Source organism: Panthera pardus, unplaced genomic scaffold, assembly GCF_024362965.1.
Source record: "Panthera pardus isolate Hobbes unplaced genomic scaffold, ASM2436296v1 HiC_scaffold_7, whole genome shotgun sequence".
Taxonomy (NCBI): Eukaryota; Metazoa; Chordata; class Mammalia; order Carnivora; family Felidae; genus Panthera; species Panthera pardus.
Genome location: NW_026527002.1, coordinates 43,743,946 through 43,767,206, shown reverse-complemented (window position 1 = coordinate 43,767,206; position 23,261 = coordinate 43,743,946). Strand labels below are relative to the sequence as shown.

Sequence of the window (23,261 nt, the reverse complement as noted above, 5' to 3'; positions counted from 1 at the left end):
AAAGTGGGTGATGGGCATTGAGGAGGGCACTTGTTGGGATGAGCACTGGGTGTTGAATGTAAGGCAATGTGACAATAAATTACACTTAAAGAATAAAAATAAATAAATAAACTTTTAAAAAAGATACAAACAATGTTTGGAAAGTTAGTAGTTAAATCCTATCAATCAGTTTTGCTTTGGTGTGAAAAAATATGTTTCTGTGACCATGGACAATTTTCTTAACCATTTTATATAAAATGGGGATAAGAGGCACCTGGGTGGCCCAGTCAGTTGAGCGTTTGACTCTTGATTTTGGCTCAGGTCACTATCTCATGGTCATGAGATCGAGCCCCACGTCGAGCCCCACGTGGGGCTCCACACTGAATATGGAGCCTGCTTAAGATTCTCTCTCCCCCTCTCCCTTTGCAGCCCCCTCAAAAAATGGGGATAAAAATAGCTCCTACCTCATAAGAGCCTTGTGAGGATTAAAATAATTAAGATGGTAAAATACTTAGAACCGTGTCCTAGGGACTGCTCCATACACAGCCGCATGTAGCATTGGGAAGTGTGGTGGTTTATTGTCTTATTTTATATGTGGGAGCTCATCCTACACGTAGTGGTCGTCACCTTGGATTTTCACTCAACACTAACTGCAGATTCTATCTGTACTGATGTATATACTATCTACAGGGAATCTAAGATGCACCCCAATGTGAAAGACGTTAAGATGTGAAGCTGCAAACAGGTGATCCCCATTATTCACAGATTCCATATTTGTGAACTCGCCTACTCACTAAAATGTATTCGTAACCCTGAAATCGATACTCACAGTGAAATCAACACAGACAGGCTCAGTCATGAAAAATTTGAGTCGCCTGATGTGCGCACTGCCAGCTGAGGTGGCCTCCTTGTTTCAGTTCTCAGTACACAACTGTCCTTTTTGAGGTCTATTTGGTGCCTCGTTTTTTGATTTTTGGGCTTGTTTTTGTGGGTGATTTTGCTGTTTAACACGGCCCCGAGCAGAATGCCGAAGTGCTAGCGTTTGCTGATGTGATGTGCTCAGTGATGTGCGTCTAGTGCTTCTGGGTGCAAGCAGGCAGCCTGCGCCTTACAGGTGAAAGGTGCGCTAGGTACGTTTCGGGCTCTGGCTTCAACAACAGTGCTGCTAGCTGTGAGCAGCTCAGTGTTAATGAATCAACATGTGTATCACATAAGGTGCCTCTAGACACATAGAACAGTTTATGTATTGATCAGTTAACAAAAATGTGAAGACTAGAGGCTTGTAGGAACCTAACTCCCTATCTCCCCCAGGAGTCCTGGTTCAGTATTTGCAAATTCAGCATTCACCAGGACTTTATAGAACATAATCACTGAGAATAATGAGAATTGACTGTATATCTCAGATCTGATCAAATATGTTAGATCTGTTTTATTCCCTTCAATTGCTTTATCTATCGGTCCTATGATTCTTCCTCATTGTATTTAGTCATTTCCCCATCAGCCGTCATTTGCACAGTTCCCAGATTTTCACTTGCATTGACGCTGGGATGCATATTCTCAGATACATCTCCTTGAGCACAAGTGCGGTGGTTTTGCTAGGACTGGATCCTAGTTTGAAGAGACGTGGCCTAATTGCCTTGCAAGCTGGTTCACACCAGCAATGCATGAGAGTAAAAAACCTCAGTGCTCGGGATTATCAAAATGTTTAAGTTTTGACAGCCTTATGAGTGGAAAATCATTATCCTGTTTTTAAAATGCATTTGCTGTGCACTGTTCTCTTTCTTTCCTAGACTGCTGGAGCCCAACTACCCACAGGCATGGCGGGGGGCGGGGGGCATTCCTGAAGAACTTTCAGTGTGTCCCTCTCTGTAATGAAGGAAGTCTCAAGTTTGGAAACCAGCCACACACCAGTTATCCACTGGTGTGAGGCCCAGGTGATGACCGGTGCCCATCTTCTCATCTGGACCCTGGCAGACAATACAAGGGGGCAGGAGATGTGAGACAGAGGAAATATCTGTTGGGCAGCAGGCAGCACAGTGTTGAAGAGGGTGGCTTCTAGAAGCAGACTGCCTGAATGCTCAGCTTCACAACTTAGTATGACTTTGTAGGAGTTACTTAATTTCCTTAAACTCCACTTCCTTCAGCTGTCAAATGGGGAAATTAAAAGAGGCTTGTTTTGGCCATGTGCCGTAAAAGAATTAGAACCAGGAGACTGTGATTTGGTATAATGGAAAGCGTACCAGATAAGAAGTCAGAAGACTTGGATTCCGGTTCTGCTCTAACTTGATCAAGGGAGGGAAGTTCAGGTAACTTGGGTAGCCCTTTTAGACCTGTTTCTTTACCTGTAGAATAAAGTCATGAATGGTGTCTAGGGACCCTTGGTACAGACACTTATTATTTTGTCTGGGTAGCACCACCCCCCATGCCACCTTTTCAACAAACTGCCCTTCCTTCTCACTTCGAATGCGTGGGACCTGTAGGAGCTGCCCATGTGTTGGTATGAGGCAGCCCCACTCCTGGATGCCACTGACCAGCACAGGGTGTGACCATCAGAGTCCTTTCCTGGCATCCAGGAGCTAGAACTGAGGGAAGAGAGGCTTAAACCAAGGGCAGGTACCTGTCGGGGGCTGACAGGGTGCATGCTTTCTGCCCAAGGAACAGAGAGGAACGGGAGGCAGAAGGAGAAGGTGGAGAGAAAGTGGGACTGTCATTCGTTACTCTTCCACTTATTTCCACGGGGTAATATGATACGGCCCCTCCCCCTTAAAAGCTAGTTCAAACTGAATTTTGGTTACTTTCAAGCAAAAGAATCTCAAATCTTTTTACTAAGATAAAGTAAAAATTTTCCGTCTGTAAAATTTTACGGATGAGTGATTGGTGTTCCCAAAAGCAATGGGGTCCTCACACCCCTGCCATCCCGTGGGACCGGCCTCTGTGGTGTGCTGAAGGGGAGGTGACTGTCCTGCCTCCTCCACTGGCAAGCAGTGGACGCATTTCTCAGAAGGCCTGGTAGGTTGTAACTGGGTCAAGGCCTTGTATTCTGGGGAAGTAATCACTCATCAGCAGACTAGGTCACTGGCAAGACTGGATTTAAAAAAAATTTTTTTTAATGTTTATTTTTGAGAGGCAGAGAGAGAGACAGAGCGTGAGTGGGGGAGGGCAGAGAGAGAGGGAGACACAGAATCCAAAGCAGGCTCCAGGCTCTGAGCTGTCAGCACAAAGTCCAACGCAGGGCTCAAACCCACAGACCATGAGATCATGACCTGAGCCAAAGTTGGACGCTTAACCGACTGAGCCACCCAGGACTGGATTTTTTTTTTTTAACTAGGAAATATGAATGTGCATAAATGCCTATTAACAGATGCATAAATGATCGAAGGAATGGTAGGGCCGACTGGGGGTCTAGAAAGAAACAATTACTGGGTACGTAGAGTCAGCGTTTGTTGAAATCCATCTGGCCTCCCGCTTAACACCAGAGCCCCAAAGGGCTGTAATAAAAAGTGTAGACTTCGCCCAGGCTGGTGGATGAAAGGTGTGTCTTAGGAACACTATTAGAGCCTTAATTTGTGTCTGGCCTGGGCGGGGTGGGGCTGTTAGGGTAGGAACTGCCAGCCTCTAGGCTCCAAATACCAGGCTTGGCTGATACAACAGGTAGCAAGAGGTTACTTAAAATCAGCCCCGCCCAGGTTACAATGAGTCATCAGAAAGCTCAGGATAGACCTGCATTTTTCAGCGCCTAAATTCAGTGTCCTTTCTCCCTGGGTGGCAAAAATGGCAGAGCCCAGGATGTGTAGGTTTTGGTCGTCTTGTAGACAGGGCCTCAATTCACAGGCTACCTGGTCTCCAAGTTTCTCTGGTGCCCTCAGGGGTGGCCTGAGAATAGAACCTCAGCGGCCTCCGCCTTGCTGTGGCTGGTGTGGGAATTCACCGCCCGCAGATAAAAGCCGCTGCTGTGCCCAAGTTCATGTCCACACAGGCAGTGACAGCCAGAGCCAGGTCTCCCACTCAAGGGCAGTCTGGCTCCAGAGCCTAATCTCTTCCTAGTTTGACAATGAAGGACCGGCTCTGACCACACAGGAAGACTGCCTGTCTCCTCTGACCCGATCCGCAGATAAGCAGAGCTTGTCAGCTCTGCTCGAAGCACAGGAGCCCCAGCCCTTCTTCCCTCTGAAATCTTGTCCCTAGTTGCACCATGGCCTCCACTTTCCTGCCTACCCCTTCGTCAGCATTTTTCAAATGTGGGTCATGTCTCTTTAGCAGGTTATAAAACTAAGAGAGAATCTGGACTAGTTCTTTGCTGCTGCTGCTGCTGCTGTTACTGTTGTTTTAATGAAATGGAAAAATCAAGTGAAAATATCTTTCCTTTCCTGGCTTACTGCTGTCACCCACCGCACTCCCCTCAGTTAGCCAGGAAAACTCCTATTCATCTTTCAAGTTTTTGTAGCACCTAATGGTCAAGATGTGGACACTGAGCCAGAATGCCTGGGCTCACATCTCAATGCTACCACAGTGCTGTGTGACCTTGGATAAGTCATTGAACCTCTCTGGGTCTTAGTTTTCCCTTCTGTAAAATGAGAATTGTAAAAGTACCTACTTCACAGGTTTCTTGTATGAATAAAATGAATTAATGTAGGCTAATAGCTCAAAACAGTGCATGAACATATTAATGTCAATAAATGGTAATGATTAGGGGCACCTGGGTGGTTCAGTTGGTTAAGCGTCTGACTTCGACTCAGGTCATGATCTCATGGTTCATAAGTTCCAGCCCCGCATCGGGCTCTGTGCTGACAGCTTAGAGCCTGGAGTCTGCTTTGGATTCTGTCTCCCTCTCTCTCTGCCCCTCCCCCACACATTCTCCCCCCGCCCCTCTCAAAAATAAATAAAACAGTTAAAAATTTTTAAATAAGTAAATAAAAAAATAAATGGCAATGATTATTAATATTATTATCTCCTTTTTAAAGCTCTCTAGAAGCTCCTAGGGAGACCAAGGTATTCTCTGACCAGAGTTCCCTCAGTCCCTGGTGACTCTCCAAGGCCTCTGAGGTGCACATTTTGGATAGACAACATTCCACTTCTCTGTGATGAGAGCATCTTTCTACCAGCCTGGAACCCTCAGGCCTGGCACGTGAAGGGTAGGGTAAGAGCTTGGGCCAGAGAAACTGCAAACTGAATCTCCAATCCTGCTATCTGAAGTTGCTTATCCTTTCTAAGCCTCAGTTTCCACTTCTGTAAAATGAGAATAATAATAGCATCTGCCTCATAAGCTTGTTATAAGTATTAAATGAAGAACATATGGAAAGTACCTAGCCCAGGACAAGCGGATTTGCTAAGTATCATATAGGTGGCAGGTGGGGACATTGAGACTCAAGTCTGCTCTTCCCCTAACCTACAAAGCTTCCTATAAATTCTGGGGTGAATGTCAACCTCAAAGTTGGTTTACTCAGCATGGCTGGACTGTGGAGGTGGCCACCAGAAAATGGTTTACCTTAAAAGAGGAATTTATAACCCCTGGCGTGCAGAGGAGTGAAATGAGCAAGAGCTTCGGAAGGAGAACCCACTACCTGCTGGCTATATGTTCTCGGGGAATTCACATAAGCAGTTACTAAGGTGTGAAGGGGGGAGGGATGGTATTGTGTTGCCTCCCCCAGATTTTTGTGAGGATCAAATATAAAAACAGAAGAGTAAGTGCTTTATAAATATTAGTTATTGAAATCTTTACTGCACAGTTGATAAAGAGGACTCAGGACCTCCTCAACCTGTCAAGACGGTTGACAGGTCTGCTCAGCAGAACCCTGCCACGTGGTGGGAGAGAAACTGGTCTCCTCCAGGGAGGCAGGGGGCCTGGGTTCTTGGGCCACGCCAACGAACGAATGGCATAATCCCAATATTTTCTTAAAAGCTTCCAGATTACAACAAAGTGCGGGGCGGAGGATCCAAATTGCCTTTTAATTTTGCTGCCTGACCATAAAGCACACAGAAAAGATCCTTATTCACACAAGTCCATATCCTTAGCCTCATATCGCCTTTCCATTTCCTGATAAATCCAGAGCGCTTATAAAAGAACTCCATTGACATTTTCCAAGACAAATGAATAAACCCATCAATACTGTCACGGAACCAATTTCTTTTTTAATATTTCCAGGAAAAGGGGAACATAAATTCTGCAGAAGTCATTTAAAGTCATAAACCTTAAAATGTTTGCAGCGCGTTCTACTGGTTGAAGTTTTCCCGGGCAACCTGGGCCATGGCACCCCATTGACACGGCCCTTCTGCGTGCCAGGCCAAATGGCACTTTTGAAAACTCTCCAAGAGACATTGCAGAGAAAAAGGTTCTTTTTTTCCTTCATGGCATTGATTTTTTTAAGTACATCTTTTGACTTGAGAGTCAAGAAACAATGGAGTCTCTGCTTTTTGAGGTTAGTTCTCAGCAGGGGATTCAAAAAAACAACAACACATCAAAAACACACCATCTTTCCTCCCTGAGGTTTCAGCGGGAGGAGTGGGGGTCCCAAGGCTGTGTAAGAGTCTGAGAAAAGAGTCCTCAGAGCCCCCCCGCTCTTGGGGAGCTGGAGATGAGTCTGGTCCTAAGCTCATTCTCCACACATACTCATACTTTGGAACACTAGTTATTTCCAAATAGGTTTTTCCTTTTGCTTTCCCATCAAAAAAGCATGACAGTTGGAGGGGACAGGGACAGATGGATAAGGGCAAGGTAACACCGGACACTGTTTACCAGGTCAGGAGGCACGTCTCCAGTTTCCAAGGACTAGAGAGGAGGCTGGGTGGCCCCCTGAGCCCCTGCCCTCCTGGAGGAAGAAAGGACAAGCAGCCAGCTGCAGAAGCAGGAAACTGGGGAGAGGGCAAGCGGACCTGCTGCAGAAAGCTGAGGCAGGAGCCCTGGGCTCAGGTAACTGAGCGCAGGCTGGCAAGGAAGGGAGAGAGAAGCCTTGTGGAGAGGAGGATCAGAAAGCAAGAGAGGGCAGAGGACCCCTGAAGCAGAAGGCAGCTCAAGGATGTGGACAGGTATCCCCCTTACAGAAGGAGGGGACCAAATCTCAGCCCTCCCCGTGCACTGGGCCTCTTCAAAGAGAAAATCTCCACCACTAGCACCACCATGGGGCAATAATGCTTGGTATTCGGCCCCATCCAAGGAGACATTATGGAATTTTTTTGCCCTCCCGTCCCCATGTCTACTCCAACTCATGAATTCTACCTTAAGGAACGCCAGGGCAGTCCAATGTGTTGGAGAAAAGCTTTGCCCATCTACTTGTACTCATTCTGCTGTCTGAGTTCAAACGTCCCTTCCCCAGAGGATTCTCCCTGGGCACCCTGGTCTAGGTTGGGTCCTGCCCTGAATTCTTCCTCTATGATATTGTTACAACTGCAGTTACTTACTTATCTGCATCATTACATCCTCACTATCTGTCTCCTTGGCCAGAGTGCAACCCCAGGAGAATGCCATGTCTATCCTGGCCTTTGCTGAACACCCCTTGCCAACACAGTACCTGGGACAAGGTAGCACAGAAACAACACGGGGAGATGAAAAAAGGAATCCTCATGATTCCCCCTGGAAGAGCCCCAGAGGAGCAGGACTTACTGCACAACTTGTTCTGGAACACCGAGGTCAGTGACTCCATCTGGCTGAAGTTGGCCACCAGAAAGACATGGTCCTCATGGGGCTCGCTCCCGATGGCCTTCAGTGTGTTGAGGTCCACCTGGCCCACACCAATGGCAAAGATCAGGATGCCCGTGTCCCGTGCCTTTGCAGCCACCTCGGCCACGGAGTCCTGCGGCCTCCCATCGGTCACGATCATTATGACCCGCAGCACATTCTCCCTCAGAGGCCGGGCCCCCTCTGCTTCTGAGAATGCGATATTCAGGGCATACTGGATGGCCAGCCCCGTCATGGTGCCCGTGGACAGGTGCCTCATCCTCTTGACCGCACGCTCCACTTCAGACTTCCTCTTGAAGGTCTTGAGGGAGAACTCGTTCTTGACGGTGCTGCCATACTGCAGCAAGCCCACTCGGGTGACGTCAGGGCCAATGTCCAAGAATTGCAAGATGTCCACGATGAACTCCTTGACTTTTGCATAGTCGTGGGTGTTGACGCTGCGGGAGCTGTCGATGATGAAGACCAGGTCTGCCCGCTTATTCTCACAGGAGCTCTCTGGGGAAAGAGGAGAGGTCAGATCCATTAGAAGAGTGCTATGGCCCAGGGCAGCCTGGCTGTTGTTGGAAATCCTAGGGCTGGGGGTCACCTTCCAGACCTCCAATCTCCATGGGCTTTTCTTCCCCGCCTGGGGAAGCTGTAAGGGTAAAAAAATGTACATGACTGTGTGATCGTGAGTATTGGCTACAAAGATACTATTTATTTTTGCAAGATAAACGGACACTTCAGTTTCTAGAAAGCCATCAATACAGTTTTTAGGTGGGCACGCACCTGAGCGGGGCCAAAATGATTTTATTATTTACTGCATGCCACATAAGCCTGGCTGGATACTGCAGGGAATATGCAATAAGCCTAGGATGGGACCACCGTCAAGGAGCTTACGATCCACCTTGGGAACTTAACTAATGGAACAAATGAAAGAATAATTAGCGTGGTGCCGACACTAGATGTTCAGAGAACGGGGATGTTAGTGGGCTGGGGTCAAGGAGACAGGACGTGAACTGGTCTCACGCGGCGTTCGCATCCAGAGAAGGAACACATGGAGGCAGACACGTGAACAGAAGCCTACGATGGCACGAGGGTGGTGGAAATGGAGTGAGCAGCGAAGGGCTGCTAGGAGGTGCAGAGAGGAACGGAGTTGGAGGGTAACCCCAAGCCAGCTACGAAAGGCCTGGGAAATGTGCACCTGATGCCACCGGTGATGAGCACAGTATATTAGCATCACACCATGTAACTCAGCTCACCTGTAGGGAGGTTACATAATAACAAGCCAATGAGGGTGGCAGTGGTTTGCAAGGTGGTTGATGCCGACCATTGCCGCACTGGTTGAGAGGGGGCCTCCACCTCAATGAGGGGAGCAGGTGCTGAAGCTGGAGAAGGGACTGACCAAGAGACAAAGGACACAGTTAACGGGAAAAAGGCAAATGTTAAGTCTCTCCCTCACCCCCACCATACTTGTTCCAGAAACTCTCAAACAAGGAGGCTAGAAGAGGTTTGAGTCTGTGGGTGAAACTCATCACATCCTGGGAAGAGGCTGATAGGGGATGAGATGAGAGGCCTCCTCCCTCAGAGCGTGGAGGAATTTCTCTGATGTTCTGAGCTACCTTCTCCGGCCAAAGGGGGGGTGCCTCCTCCCCTTCCCAGACTCTGTAGCTAAATCCAGATTTGACAGGGATTAGAAAAGGGATCCCAAATGCTTGCCCTAAATCCAAATCACCACAGCTGCAAGAAAGAGAGAGAAAGCCAAATATGAAACAGTGAACCCAGTCATCGAGATGAAAAGTGGGAAAGGCCCATGAGGTCATCCTGTCCAGGCCGGCTTGCCAGGCTGTGACTCGCCCCGAGCGCCTGCACACACACCTCGTCCACCGCGTGGCCTCACAAGTCTTCCGATCTGGGGGCGAGGAAGCACCCCCAAACCACAGCCTCCTGGCAGGAGACCAACCTTGTGCTGCACCCACACATAAAGCCGGGGCTGTGTGAATTCAAAATGTGTTTCTCAAACCAGAGGCCCCAGAAACTGCCTTCAAGGACTCTGGGAGAAAGATCAATATAAAACCTGACGTTTGTGGGATGTTTTAAAATCTATTTTCCAGAGTGCATTCTTCTCTATGGTCTCATTTGATTTTCAGAACAAGCTCTTAAGGGGAAAGACTAGTGTCATATCCATTTGGATACACAAGAAAATGGAGGCACTGAAAGTTTGAAAATCCCTTTTAATACAGAAAAAAAACCTATATGGAGACAATACCAACACCCACAGCATTAGGTGGTAGCTAGAACTCAAGGAACTGACGCTGGTGAAGAGCGTAGCCTTGGGTCCTGTGTGTGGGAACCCCCTTATCTGCCCACACCGCCCCCCATTTGTCTCCTGCAGGGCCCAGGCTGGGGAGAAGGCTGCTGTTCCTGCACACAGGCACCTGCCCTATGAGGCAAGGGGCTGAAATCTTGAACCCCAGGGGCTGTGTCCACCCCGAGAAGCAGCTAGAAGGGGTGCCTCTTGTAATTTTCACAAAGGTGCCGATGGTCTAGCATACAGCCCTGGGTCGGAGCCGTGGACGACAGACCCGCAGGTCCCAGGACAGAAGACAAGGGCCAGGACCCAGGCTGGCCCCTCTCCAGGAGCCACCCGCACCCCACCCTTGATGTCTGAACTCACTGCAGGGAGAATGTGACCCAGTGACCTCCGCCTGCTGAGGAGAACTGCAACCAGGCTCAGACCCTGCCATGGAGGAAGATATTAAGGAAAGCCTTCTTGGGAGGGAGAGAGGAGACAGCAGACTGGCTTCCTGAGAACTCTTCCTCGGGAGATTTTTGGAAGCAGGAGGTCCTCTGGGGTTGGGATCTTTGCTGTGGGTCTTAGTCATGGTGTCAACATCCCATCAAGCATCACAGTCAATTTAAAGGGAAGCCTGGAAGTTCCATGGGGAATTATGTGCTAAACTGGATTAGCTCCCGTCAAAACAAATGTGTAGTTTCCACAACGCCTGGGCATTTACAAAAACACCACAAAGGTTCGAAATATTGTGGGAGGTGCCAAAGGAACTGTGGCTGTGAGCTGAAAGCCAGTCCTGGCAGCCCGAGTGACCGAGTGCTCCTCAGGAGAACTCCTCAGGTCCCTTAGGGGCTGAGGACCACAGTCTTTCAGCTTGTCCCTGAGAAGGCCAGTCCGGTGGTTCTCAAACTTGAGGTGCCTCCCAATCGCCTCAAGGATTGTTCAAAACTAAGATCGGTGGGCCACACCTCCAGAATTTCTGATTCTGTAGATCTACAGTGACACCCGAAAATCTGCACTTCTAGATAGTTCCCAGGCAAAATTGATGCTGCTGGCCCAGGGACCACACTTTGAGAACCCCTAGTTTAGGTACTAGAGGGATCTCTGGAGAAACGAAGTTCTGGCAAGTCTGGACCTCACCATCTCACTGTGAATTCCCCCAAGTGGGAGACAGTCGCATTCATCTGCCTAACCATGCAGGTGGGAACCGAGTAAGTCTTTGGTCAACATTTGCAGAGTTAAATGGAATTCTGGGTGGTGGAGCAAGGCTTCAGGTAAAAGGGATTGAGCCACAGCAGTCAGTTCAAGGAGGTGGATGAAAACCACAAAGTCGGGAAGGTCTAGAGCAAGTGTAGATTCTGCTAATAGAGACATAGATTCTGGACCCAAATCTTGCCATTTTGTGAGGAAGCATAGCCACTTTGGAACTTTGGTTCGTAGACTCATAGACCAATAAATTCTTAGAGCTGGAGGGATCGAAATAAAGTCCAAGTCACTCACTTTACAGAAGGGGAAACTGAGGCTTAGAAATGTGATTCCACCTCTGTGAGGCCTTATGGCTCGTTAGGGTCAGACCTGGAACTATACTAATGGCTCTTCCTCTACCTCATGGTGGACACCTTGGAAATTCTCAATACAGCTGGCATTACAATATGGGCTTTGTAGATGCTGGGGACATTCTGAAATATTTGCTGTGAAGAACCCCACAGCTTTTCCATGTGGGGACTGCTAAGAGGTGTTTCTAGACTCTCCTCTGTGTGTTCCCTTCACATACAGGTTCTGATAAATGGCATCCCTGTGTCCCTAGCCTGGGAGAAGAGCGTGCAATCTTCCTTCTGGCCCCTCATGACAGACTTTCAACAGCACTGGATGAGGGTCTTTGGGCACATCATAAAATGTCATCCCTTGAACCACAAAGTGACAGTCTGGACCTTGTCACCAGCACTTCAGTACAGTCAGCTTGTCTTCAAAGCCCCCAAAGTTGGGGAAACAAGTGCCTCTTACCCTTGAACCTGAGCCAGGACAATTTTAAGCAACATTTCTACCCCAGTGGGATTACAGTTGCAACCTTGGAAGGATTTCCTCTCCTCGGGGTTGCAGACCCCTGACTAATCAGCCTCCTTGCTCTGGCTAAATTCAATCACGGCCATGTAATTGTATAGTAAATATTTGGTGCCATCTGCCTGGGAAGATCAAAGCATGTTTGGGGAAGGAAAATATGTATCTATAATAAGGGTAAAATAATTTCATCCGGAGACTGAAAAGGAGCTCTGAAATGCTTAGTGATACAACAGACAGTCCTATGACCTGAGTGTAAGTCCAGCCTCTGCCACCTTCTGTCCATGTGGTCTCGTGCCTCTCCTTACCCTCTCTGACCCTCACTCTCTTCTTCTGTGAAATGGTGACAATAATACCTGCCAGGGATGTTGTGAAACTCAGAAGAATATAGTAACAATTTATAGCTACTGTTTATTGAGCACTTAATGAGTACTGGGCCTTGTTCTGAATACTTTGCAGTTGTTGGCTTCTTTGTTCTTCATGAACACCTTAGGGAGTAGGTGCTGTTACTATCCCATTTTACAGGTGATGACAATGAGCCTAGAACGGCCAGATAACTAGCTCAGGGCCTCGTATTTAGGAAGGAGGGGAGCCAGGATCTGAACCCATTTTGTCTGCCTCTGTACCCCACGCTCTTAACCGCCAAGCAATACTCAGGAAGGATTTTATTCTTTTAGACCTGTCACCCTCAGCATACTCAAGATACACCAGGACTGCACTGGCCCTTCCTTCCCTGGAATCACAGCCTGGAAGCTATGGCTCAAACTTGCCTGCCTCCTGCCAAGGGCTTCTCTCTGCTCCATGCCTATTTGTCTTTTTAAAAATTAATAAAATGATAAAACAGATGCTTGCCTCCCTGAATAGCAGTAGCCCAGTAAATCCGGCTGCTGGTCATTTCCATTCTCATTCATCTGACAAGTGCTTGTTGAGAGATCAGTAGGAGCAAGGCCTGGGGAAACTGCAGGATGGATGTGGGTGATGGAGGGCCGAGGGAAACTGCATCCCATAAGCGTTTGGTTTATGTGAATTGTGGTATATGGGCTGGTCAAAGAAAGACAGCTGGAGAGACAGACAGACCAAGAGAAAAGACTACCATGTGGGGTGCCTGGGTGTCTCAGTCAGTTGAGTGTCCGACTTCGGCTCAGGTCACGATCTCACGGTTAGTGAGTTCAAGCCTCGCATCGGGCTCCGCACTAACAAAGCGGAGCCTGCTTGGGATTCTCTCTCTCTCAAATATTAATTTAAAAAAAAAAAAAAAAAGACTACCATGTAACACAGCACCACAACCCTACCCAGTGTCATGCTCAATGAGTACATGTCCACAGATGCCTGAAACATGGCCCCTGAGGCCACCTTGTGTGGCTCTGTCACCTTGTGCCTCCTCCAGACTGTGACTAGTTCTTGGGACTTACAGGTGATTTCATGGATATTTCAGAGGCAGTTTAGACTATTTTTTATCCTATGCCCCCAAAGTGACTTAACCTGCAACTCCCCTGTACTTAGGGCACTTGATTGGGGCACGTGCTCCTTGGCTAGGGCTGCAAAGACCACGGTCAAGTCCCTCCGTCTCCACTTCCCTTATTAGTCAGTTGCCAGCTGCTGTATAACCCCTGCCAGACATCTGACAGTAAATGTTGATGAGCTACGGCCTTCTGTGAATCCATTATGCTCTACTCGCAACCTCCTAAAGAATCCCTGGGGAACATCCTGAAAATTTGATTATATTCTATTAGGGAAACACCCTGGGCTTCTTGATGGCATCTAAAAACATACTTTGGACTCATTAGCAAATCATTCCCCACTTGGTAAGATTTTCCAAACATTTTTCCAAATGCTGGGGCACTCACGGGTCTCTCAACACCACCACACATGATGCCGGGAGCAACTGCGAATAAGCCAAACTACGGAGTCAGGACCAGAAGGGACTTCTGAGTGCTGGAATGATGAGTTAAAAACTAACAAGATGAGGGGCGCCTGGGTGGCGCAGTCGGTTAAGCGTCCGACTTCAGCCAGGTCACGATCTCGCGGTCCGTGAGTTCGAGCCCCGCGTCGGGCTCTGGGCTGATGGCTCGGAGCCTGGAGCCTGTTTCCGATTCTGTGTCTCCCTCTCTCTCTGCCCCTCCCCCGTTCATGCTCTGTCTCTCTGTCTGTCCCAAAAATAAATAAAAAACGTTGAAAAAAAAAAAAAAACAAAAAAACTAACAAGATGAAATCTAATTGGCATAAATAGTAAGCCCTGCACATAGGGCTCAAAAACCCAAGGGTATAAACCATAGGGAAAGAACATCTGCCTGTCAGCCAGTCACGTGATAAAATCTCAAGCCAGGATGGCAAATCCCAAGCTTTGCACGTCATCCCCCCGGCTTCCCGACCTGGCACCTGTGAGACCCCTAATCAATCGCAGGCTCAGAATCAAAGCTCTGCCACAGCACAGCTCCCGGCTTGGCACCCTGAGTTCCCTCCACCTGGTGTCTGGAGGGGGCTTGGGGAATGAAACCGATTTGCCAACCAGACCCTTTGCAACTGGGCCCTTAGATCCCACCCAACCATAATGCCCCAACCTTCTTTTTTTTTTTTTAAATGTTTATTTATTTCTGAGAGAGAGAGGGAGACAGAATGCAAGTGGGGGAGGGGCAGAGAGACAGGAAGACACAGAATCCAAAGCAGGCTCCAGGCTCTGAGCTGTCAGCACAGAGTCCAACGCAGGGCTTGAACTCATGAACTGCAAGATCATGACCTGAGCTGAAGTCGGATGCCTAACCAACTGAGCCACCCAGGCGCCACCCCCCACTCCCCACCACCCCAACCTTCTCATCAATGGCTTTCCTGGCCTGAGAGAATAGAGAGACTCTCCCACAAATGGAACTTACTCTTCTCTTTACAGCAGAACTTTCCTATAAACGAATATTTTGGTGAGTTTCATTGATCAGAATCACAATAGCTAAACCTGGCAGCTGTAAATTCTCAGGATACTCTTTCATCAAAGCAATTTCTTCCAAAGCCACCACCTAAGGGTCACTGACAGCATGATCAATCATGTTCATGGGAGAGGTGCCTGGATGGTTCAGTCGGTTGAGCGTCTGATTCTTGATTTCAGTTCAGGTCATAATCTCACAGTCTGTGGGGTCAAGCCCCACATCAGGCTCCACACTGACAGCACGGAGCCTGCTTGGGATTCTTTCTCTCCTTCTCTCTCTCTCTGTCCCTCCCCTGCTCTCTCTCTCTCTCTCAAAATAAACAAATAAACTTTAAAAAATAATCATGTTCATGGGAGAACGAACTAATAAAGGCTTTGGCCCAGCCCTCCCTACCCTATACCTTATCCCCTGACAATATTAGTCTGTAGTTTCCTACATCCTCTCTAGGCTGCCTCCTCAGCTTAGGACTCAACCCTGTGGGCACCTATTTCTGAAAACCTTTCTTTGATGCCCCCACCCCACCAGCCTAAATTAGGCCTTCCTCCGAGTCCTCGGGTACCTCCCCCAATTACCTCTGCTTGGACGTGTTCCCACCAGCATCTCACGCATGGAGCTACCCAGCCACATGCGGTATCTTCTGCGAATCCCTGGTATCCACATAGTTCCAGGTATGATGCTCCATCATCTGTTTGATGTACATGTATGACTGGGAGGGGTGGAAGGACAGGGAAGAGAGAAGGTGCAGATACTCCTCCAGGAACTGGGAGCACTGGTCAGTGGAGATATAAGAAAGAACCCCCACAGCAGTAACCTCAATGTCTTGATGACATCAGAAACACCTGGGGTGTGGGGGCCTCTGGGTGGCTCAGTCAGTTAAGCATCTGACTCTAGACTTCGGCTCAGGTCATGATCTCATGGTTCAGGGGTTCTAGCCCTGCTTCAGGCTCTGCATTGACAAGGTGGAGCCTACTTGCTCTTCTCTCTCTCTCTCTCTCTCTCTCTCTCTCTCTCTCTCTCTCTCTCTCTCTCCCCTCAAAATAAATAAATAAACTTAAAAAAGAATAAACACCTGGGGTGTGTATTTAAAATGCCGAGCTCCAGGCAGCACCCTAGACCTAGTCAGTGAATTCACCCTAGGCAGTGAATCTGACTCTCTGGGGCTAGTACCTGGGAATCTGCACTTGTAATTCTTTCTGTTGATTCTTGAGACAAATCTGAGAGCTCCATCCCAAGGGGTATGTGAGCCAGAAAGATCATGTACCACTGAGCCAAGAGTCCAGAGGAGAAGACAGTATCAAGGGAGCCCTTTCCAAGACCAAGAGAGACCTTGTAAGTATGGCAACCATACATCCTGGATTTTCCCATGTTCTCTTCTGATGTTGGATCATGTACGTGTCAGCTATGTCCTGGCTTTCAACTAGATTCAGAAAATAAATAAGGCAGGCACCATTATTGCCCCCAGTGCTGACCCTTAGAGTCTGAATAACAAGTCCACTGGCATGGGGCAAAAGAGTGGTGGTGGGATAAGGATTTCAAACCCACGCCAGTCTGGTGCTAGGACCTGCACTGTTAGCCCCTACTTCCCAGTATGTGATGTGATGTAAAGAGTCTCCTATGAGCAGGAAAATGTCCCAGAGAAGAGCCTTACCTAACTGCAACTCCTGGTTGCCAATTAACACATTTTTCCCTCGATGAAATCTGGGGAGGACTGGAAGCAGAGACTGGATGAGCCCCGGGAGTTAAAGCTCAACTCAAGACACACTCCCCCAGGGCACATGTCTTCTTCACTCTCTACCCTGGGCCAGTGCCTTGCGGTGGGGGGCACCACTGTGCCTTAGCCCCAGGGATTCACCTGCTGCACGCATCCACGTCCAAAAGTGCCTTGTGCCTCACCAGGCAGTGCCGACACTAAGCACCATTCGCGACAATGTGCCATGATGTCATCCCACAAATACCAGACTTACTGGCCTGCAAACCCACAAAACAGCAGGACAGACCTCTGGGGTCACTACTGGGCTTTATTCATCTGTATTTCACCACCCCCTGGCTCAGGGCTGGTAGACAGAGGGGAGAGAACTGAAGGCACTATGGGCAAAATACAGTGCTGGAGTTGTTGGTGTTGACGGGTAGAAGATGCAGTCCCTGGCCTCCAGGGGCTTACAGTCCAGGGGTTCGGTGAGACAAGCATACAGAAGCCTGTGGAATGACGCAGGGTAAGGTGAATCATTATCTGGTCATCCTAATCATGGCATAGGCTCAGCCAGAACAGCCCGACCCATGACCATAAAGAAGAGTCGCTAGAGACTGTAATTCTGAACAAGGAGCCACAAACAGCGAAAATATAGAGCAAATAAGTGCTCTACCTCTTGGCCAACTACTGAAGAGAAAAGTAACAAGTACAGCCAGATGGAGTTGATTTCCACGGACTCCCCCTTTGGCTCCCATTCGTCCTGCTTTGAATGCCTGCTTGGGGAAGAAAGAAGATGGAAGAGGGCTGAGGGAAGGGATGTTGTGGCTGGCCAGGCCCCCATCCTGCCAGAGCCCCTCCAGTTTTTTTCTCTGCTCTGTGTGTTCTTCTTCTTCTTTTTTTTAATGTGTATTTATTTTTGAGAGAGAGACAGAGAGAGAGAGAGCAGGAGAGGGGCAGAGAGAGAGGGAGACACAGAATCCGAAGCAGGCTCCAGGCTCTGAGCTGTCGGCACAGAGCCCAACGTGGGGCTCGAACCCACGAACCACGAGATCATGACCTGAGCCGAAGTCAGACGCTTAACCGACTGAGCCACCCAGGTGCCCCTTGTGTTCTTTATCACAGACCTGCTTGTTCCAATGAGCTGGGTAAAAAGTCGAGCCACCACATACCAAGTGCTTCTCTCAAGAACACAGGAGATACGGTCAGAACGTCAATCCTTATTCTATTAAGGTCTTTCCAACACCCACAAGCTGAATCAAAGGTCCCGGGCAGCAGCTGGAATTTCACTACGGCCACGTTTGCTCCCTGTCTACCTTCCCTGGCTATTACCAGGGAGAACGTCTGCAGAGCAGACGGAGACAAGTGCACTGGGAGGGATGGGTGATGGGTGCTATCTGGCTGTGGAGACGCACACTGGGAAGCTTTTGTGCAAAATATACTCTCCAATGTCACAACGAGATTTTGCTGCTGTTGTTCTTTTTTAAAGAAGGTTCTGGTGAATGAACTTGCATCTTTGGGTAGCAGTGAGGGATTCTGGACCGACACCAGTTCAAATTTCAGTCGTCCCTGCTGATTGTCATAAATTCCTTTAGGAACACAGCTCTCTCAGGCCCTCAGGGAGTGTGTACCAACGAGCCAGCAAAATGGAAAAGAAAAAAAAAAAAAGGAAAAGAAAGAAAGAAAAAACATGCCACATCACACCAGTCTTCTCTAGTAGCTGTTACATGAGCTGAAACAAAAGACATCATATGAGGTTCAACAACTGTGGTTTCCAGAACCCTGGACAATTTTCTTTGCAAAGGAGCCAAAGAGAAAGCTGCCCCGGTTTAGCCCTGGAGAAAACAGTTTCCAATGAACTGAATGAATTTCCTTGCAAGGTAAAGCAGTTTGTTAAAGTTTCACTAAAAAAAAAAAAAAAAAAAAAAAAAAAAAATGCCCCTCACATCTTCTCTTAGAGTTTGTCTTACAAACAGGCTTTCTCCCAATCGATAAAGAAAAATATAAAGAAGTCCTAAAATAATCGATGGTTTTAAAACTCACCGAGGTGACCGAATAGGTGCAGAGTGAGTTTGGAATTCTCTATCAAAATCCCTCTCGTTGTCTTTCTTCCTTTCCCAAATTGAGAAATGACTCATATCTTAAAATCATAACCTACACACACACACATACACCCTCAAAACCCACCCGTCCCCCCACGAGATAGCACAGAAAGTACTGGGAAACAGTTAGGTGATTTCTTCTCTCTGCAAAGTGAAAAACAGCGTAGGCGGCTTTAAAAAAGCAGTGGGCATTTAACCCACAGGAGCGTTTTAACTTAATAAATTGAGCAATTGCCTCATCTGCTTTCTGGGAGTTTGGCAAATGGAACTCGGGAGCAGAGCAGAAAGGCCCGGGAATAGCCGTGCAGGGTTAGGCCGAACAGATAACAGCCAGGAGGAAGGGGATAGAGGCCCTGACTCTGACTCTGACTCTGACGGAGTCTTGCACCCCTTTCCCTGCAAGGGGAGGGCGCAGGCACACACAGAGGGAAGGGAGAGCGGTTTCCACAGCCCTTTGCCGGCAAAGGCAAAATGGGTCTTTGGAGACACTTCTCTCATCATTCTGGTTTGGCTGAGTTATGCAAACATAGAACCACCCTCTTTGTGCTAGGCGTTGGGGATACAGTATGAGAACCAATCTCAGCCAGGGAGGAGCTGACAACCTTTTAAAGAAAGACAGATTCATAAGATTTATGAAAAACACAAGCAACTGGAGCCTGGAGGAGAGCACTGATCCCAAGATGGCGGAAAGGGAGATGCTGGAGAAGCTGATGGGTACTACATTATTTTGTAATATTATTCTATTAGTAGAGGATGAGCAGGTGTTGGTCAGGCAGAGTTGGGGTGGGCACTTTAGGCAAAGGGTCAGTGTGAGCAAAGGCCTGGAGGTCGGAACAGGGTAGGGGGCTCACGTGCATGGGTAACCACAGGGGGTGTGGTATGGCTGGGTCTTGAAGGGCACCATGGGGGATGACAGGGCCAGGTAGGGAGGGCTGCGTGCACCTCCTATTAAGAAGTTTGGACTTTACGGGGTGCCTGGCTGGCTCAGTCAGCACAGCATATGACTCTTGATCTCAGGGTCATGAGTTTAAGTCCCACATCGGGCATCGAGTTGCTTAAAAAAAAAAGAAGAAGTTTGGACTTCGCTAAAGAGCCAATGGGGAACCACTGTGTGCCATCCTCCTTTAGGGGACATTCTAGGGGCTCCTGACTCAGCCCAGACATCACTCTTCTCCATCCCTGGCCCAACCCAGAACCAGTCTCTCCAAGCCCACCCTCCCACCCCTTGCTTTCCCTTCAAGACCCCAGCCTGGTGTCAGATGTAAATTAATATCTTCTATGTATAAACTAATGGAGAAGGCACCAGAGAGAATTTTAAGACAGTTCTCTCATCTTTAGGAGTTGAGTTTCTGCCCCGTTGGTATCTAACCCTGGAGCGAGTCTGCCTGAAGGACTTTCAGGAGTGGAGCAGACAGCTTAGGTCAGCAACAGGACCCTCCCAACGCCTCTCTCTTCCGTGTCCCACTCCTGTACCTCTGTTGCTTGCCCCAGTTAGTTCAGATGTCACCTGAAATCACCACTGATGGAACGTCAGTTGGCACTCAGCACGAAGTGCTACCTCTTTCAGCAGTCTTCCAATAGTGCAGAAGCGAGAACAAGAACCATACTTCCCAGACCCCGGGGCAGCTAGGGCTCTGGGTAACAGGTACCACCAATTAGATATCCTCACAAAGGAGGAAGCAAGGTGGAGTCTGTTTCTGCTGGCAAGAAAGGTTGTAGAAAGACAGGCTTGGTGTTCTAGTATCTGCTCACCAGCTTCTTGGATGCAGTTATGGTGACAGGAGCATTCTGATCCCAGCAATGAATTCTTGTGTGACAGACCCAATTCCCACTTCTCCAGTCTTTCCAACAATTATGTAAGTACCTCATTCCCAGTATGAAATCCCTTTATTTTTTTTAAGTTTATTTATTTATTTTGAGAGAGACAGAGACAGCGTGAGTAGGGGAGGGGCAGACACACACACACACACACACACACACACACACAGAGAGAGAGAGAGAGAGAGAGAGAGAGAGAGAGAGAGAGAGAGAGAGAGAGAATCCCAAGCAGGCTTCGCACCATCAACGCACAGCCCGATGTGGGGCTCGAACTCATGAAACCGTGACATCATGACCTGAGGCAAAACCTAGAGTCGGATGCTTAACCGACTGAGCCACCCAGGTGCCCCTGAAATCCCTTTCTGCTTACAATACCTAGAGAGCTTTGTTTCCCGCATTGGCCCTGGTGGTCCCCTCAACTCCTCAACGTATCTGCATTTTGCCACCACGCTCATCCGCAGTGGGTTCCTACTGAGAGCTCCAAACACACTGAAACAAACAAACAAAAATACTACTGGGCATGTTCAGTCCTCTTCACAAAGCTCACCTGAAGGCCTAGTGCCTCCAAGCTTGGTGAAAGTGGGGCCAACTCTCCTCCCCTCCCTGAAACCTCTGCACGCCTCCCCCACCCTTCTCTCCACAGTGACTTCCCCAGGCACTTAGGTCGTTCTCATTCTCCAACTCATTTGGAAACTGTCCTCTCTCCACTTTGATACGATGCTTCATTTCCTCCATCCTTACTCATCTTGGCGTGGGTCTCCACTCCCTAAAATATACTGAGACCGTGGGTTACACAAAAGGACAACTACTGAGCCTGCTATTTGCTTCCTCGTCACTCATAACACTTGGGTGAGTGCTCGGCTCCAGCTGCTGTACTTGACTCCATTAAGCTTAACGCCCTATGTTGGGGTTGCCATGGAAGCCAGAAATAACATTTCAAGCATCCCTCACAGCCTTGGTGACTTTGGTTTCTAGGCTGTTCTACAAATAGTCTTTCTTGCAGCTGATCATTAAAATGAAGATCAGCTAATAAGACAGCATGTTTAATGAACTAACGTGGTATTTGTTACCGACCTGATAATCACAAAGTACTTAGGATGTGCAAACTTTAAAACCGAAAGGGACCTTCAAGACAGGATTCACTGTCCCTACTTTACAAGCAGCGAATGTAGATCATGCGGTGTAATGGTAGGGCAACCTCCTGACTCTCAGGCCACCCATGTGCCCCACCTAACACACATTCCCCATCCTGGGCAAGTTACTCTAACTTCAGTCTCCTCTTCTATAAGATGGGGACAATGACTTTACCTACCTCATAGGGTTGTCATGAGGATTAAGTATGTGAATGTGTGTAAAACATGTAGAATGGTGCCTGGCACAAAGTGAGAGTCAAAAAAAATCACTTATTGTGGTTATTACGATTATTATTATCCCCACCTGGTATTATATTGAAGGCTATAGGGAGGCAACATGGCATAGCACAAAAAACAGCAGACTGGGAGTCCAGTGGTCCATGTTCTGATCCCTACTCTGCCACATTAGCTACATAACCTCCTTCTTTTGGGGAGGGGGGTGGGGCATGTCACTTTGATCGCTAGGGTTGGACTAAATGATGTCTCAGTTCCTTTCCAGTTCTAGTACACCACAGTGTGAAAGAAATTAAGTTAGGTAGGGCTGTTCCTTGACCTTTATAAATGGTTATATCCGTATCTACAATGATAGCTAATGTTTACTGAGCAATGGTTATATATCAACACAATGCTAAATGGTGTACATGTATTAACTCCTCACTTTTTGCAACAACCTGTTGTCCGCATTTAACAGGTGGGAAACTGAGACACAGAGAGTTTAGAGTAAGGTCACACTGGTAGTAAGTGGTCGATCCAGGATTCAAATCCGGGAAACTGAGTCTACAACTCATACTCTTCAGGATTAACCTACAAGAAACGACAAACTTCCACACACAGCTAGACAAGGGTGCGATCTGCATGACTTTACATTACATGAATGTTCCCTAGTTGTAACTGTAGGGCTGTATCCATAAATTCCCAGCAACTGGCACTGTTCAAGAAGGTTTTGGGAAACTTGCCACAAAATAAAATAATTCTTCATTCTTCATTACACTCCAGAGATGATCACCTCCACCAACATCCCTCACCTGGATGATGGCATTAACTTCCCAACTGGCATTTCCCTTTGCCCCTCTACAGACTGTTCTCAATCCAGCAGCCAGAGTGATCCTTTAAACACAAGGGAAATCGCACCTCACTCCTTTGTTTAAAACCCTTCTACGGTTCCCATCTTTTTGAGAGAAAAGCCAAAGTCTAACCATGGCTCCCAAAGGCCCACATGTTACTTCTCTAAGCCACACTACACTGGCATTGCTATTCTAAACACTTCAGGCATGCTTTTACCTGCTGTTCCCTCAGTCTGAACATCCTGGATTCAGTGACTTGCCACCCCCCCACCACCTTTGGGGGCGTGTAGAAAGCGCCCCCTCTCAGTGAAGCCTTCCCTTTCATGATCTAAAATTCCCCACCCCCATCCCAGCCAGCACTCCTAACCCTCTTTCTGGCTTTATTTTCCTCCATAGCATTCATCAACTTCTCTCAAATATATTTTACTTATTTATTTTTGATTGTCTGTTTCTTCTATTAGAATACATGATCCATGAGATCAAGGATTTTTGCCTATTTTGTTCCCAGCAGTGTTCCCAACACCCCCATCACTAAGTGACTCAACAGCTATTTGTTAG

At 48.0% G+C, this 23,261-nt stretch overlaps 1 protein-coding gene across 3 annotated transcripts in view; it reads right to left on the bottom strand.

Annotated features, from left to right (window-relative positions):
- The window catches only part of MATN2 (matrilin 2), a 136,091-nt gene that overhangs the window by 80,430 nt on the left and 32,400 nt on the right, over positions 1–23,261 (bottom strand). For all 3 annotated transcript variants that reach the window (XM_019468040.2, XM_053896595.1, XM_019468038.2), the window contains exon 3: positions 7,577–8,146. In XM_019468040.2, coding sequence (XP_019323585.2) covers positions 7,577–8,146 — 570 coding nt within the window. The remainder of the gene's footprint in view (positions 1–7,576; positions 8,147–23,261) is intronic.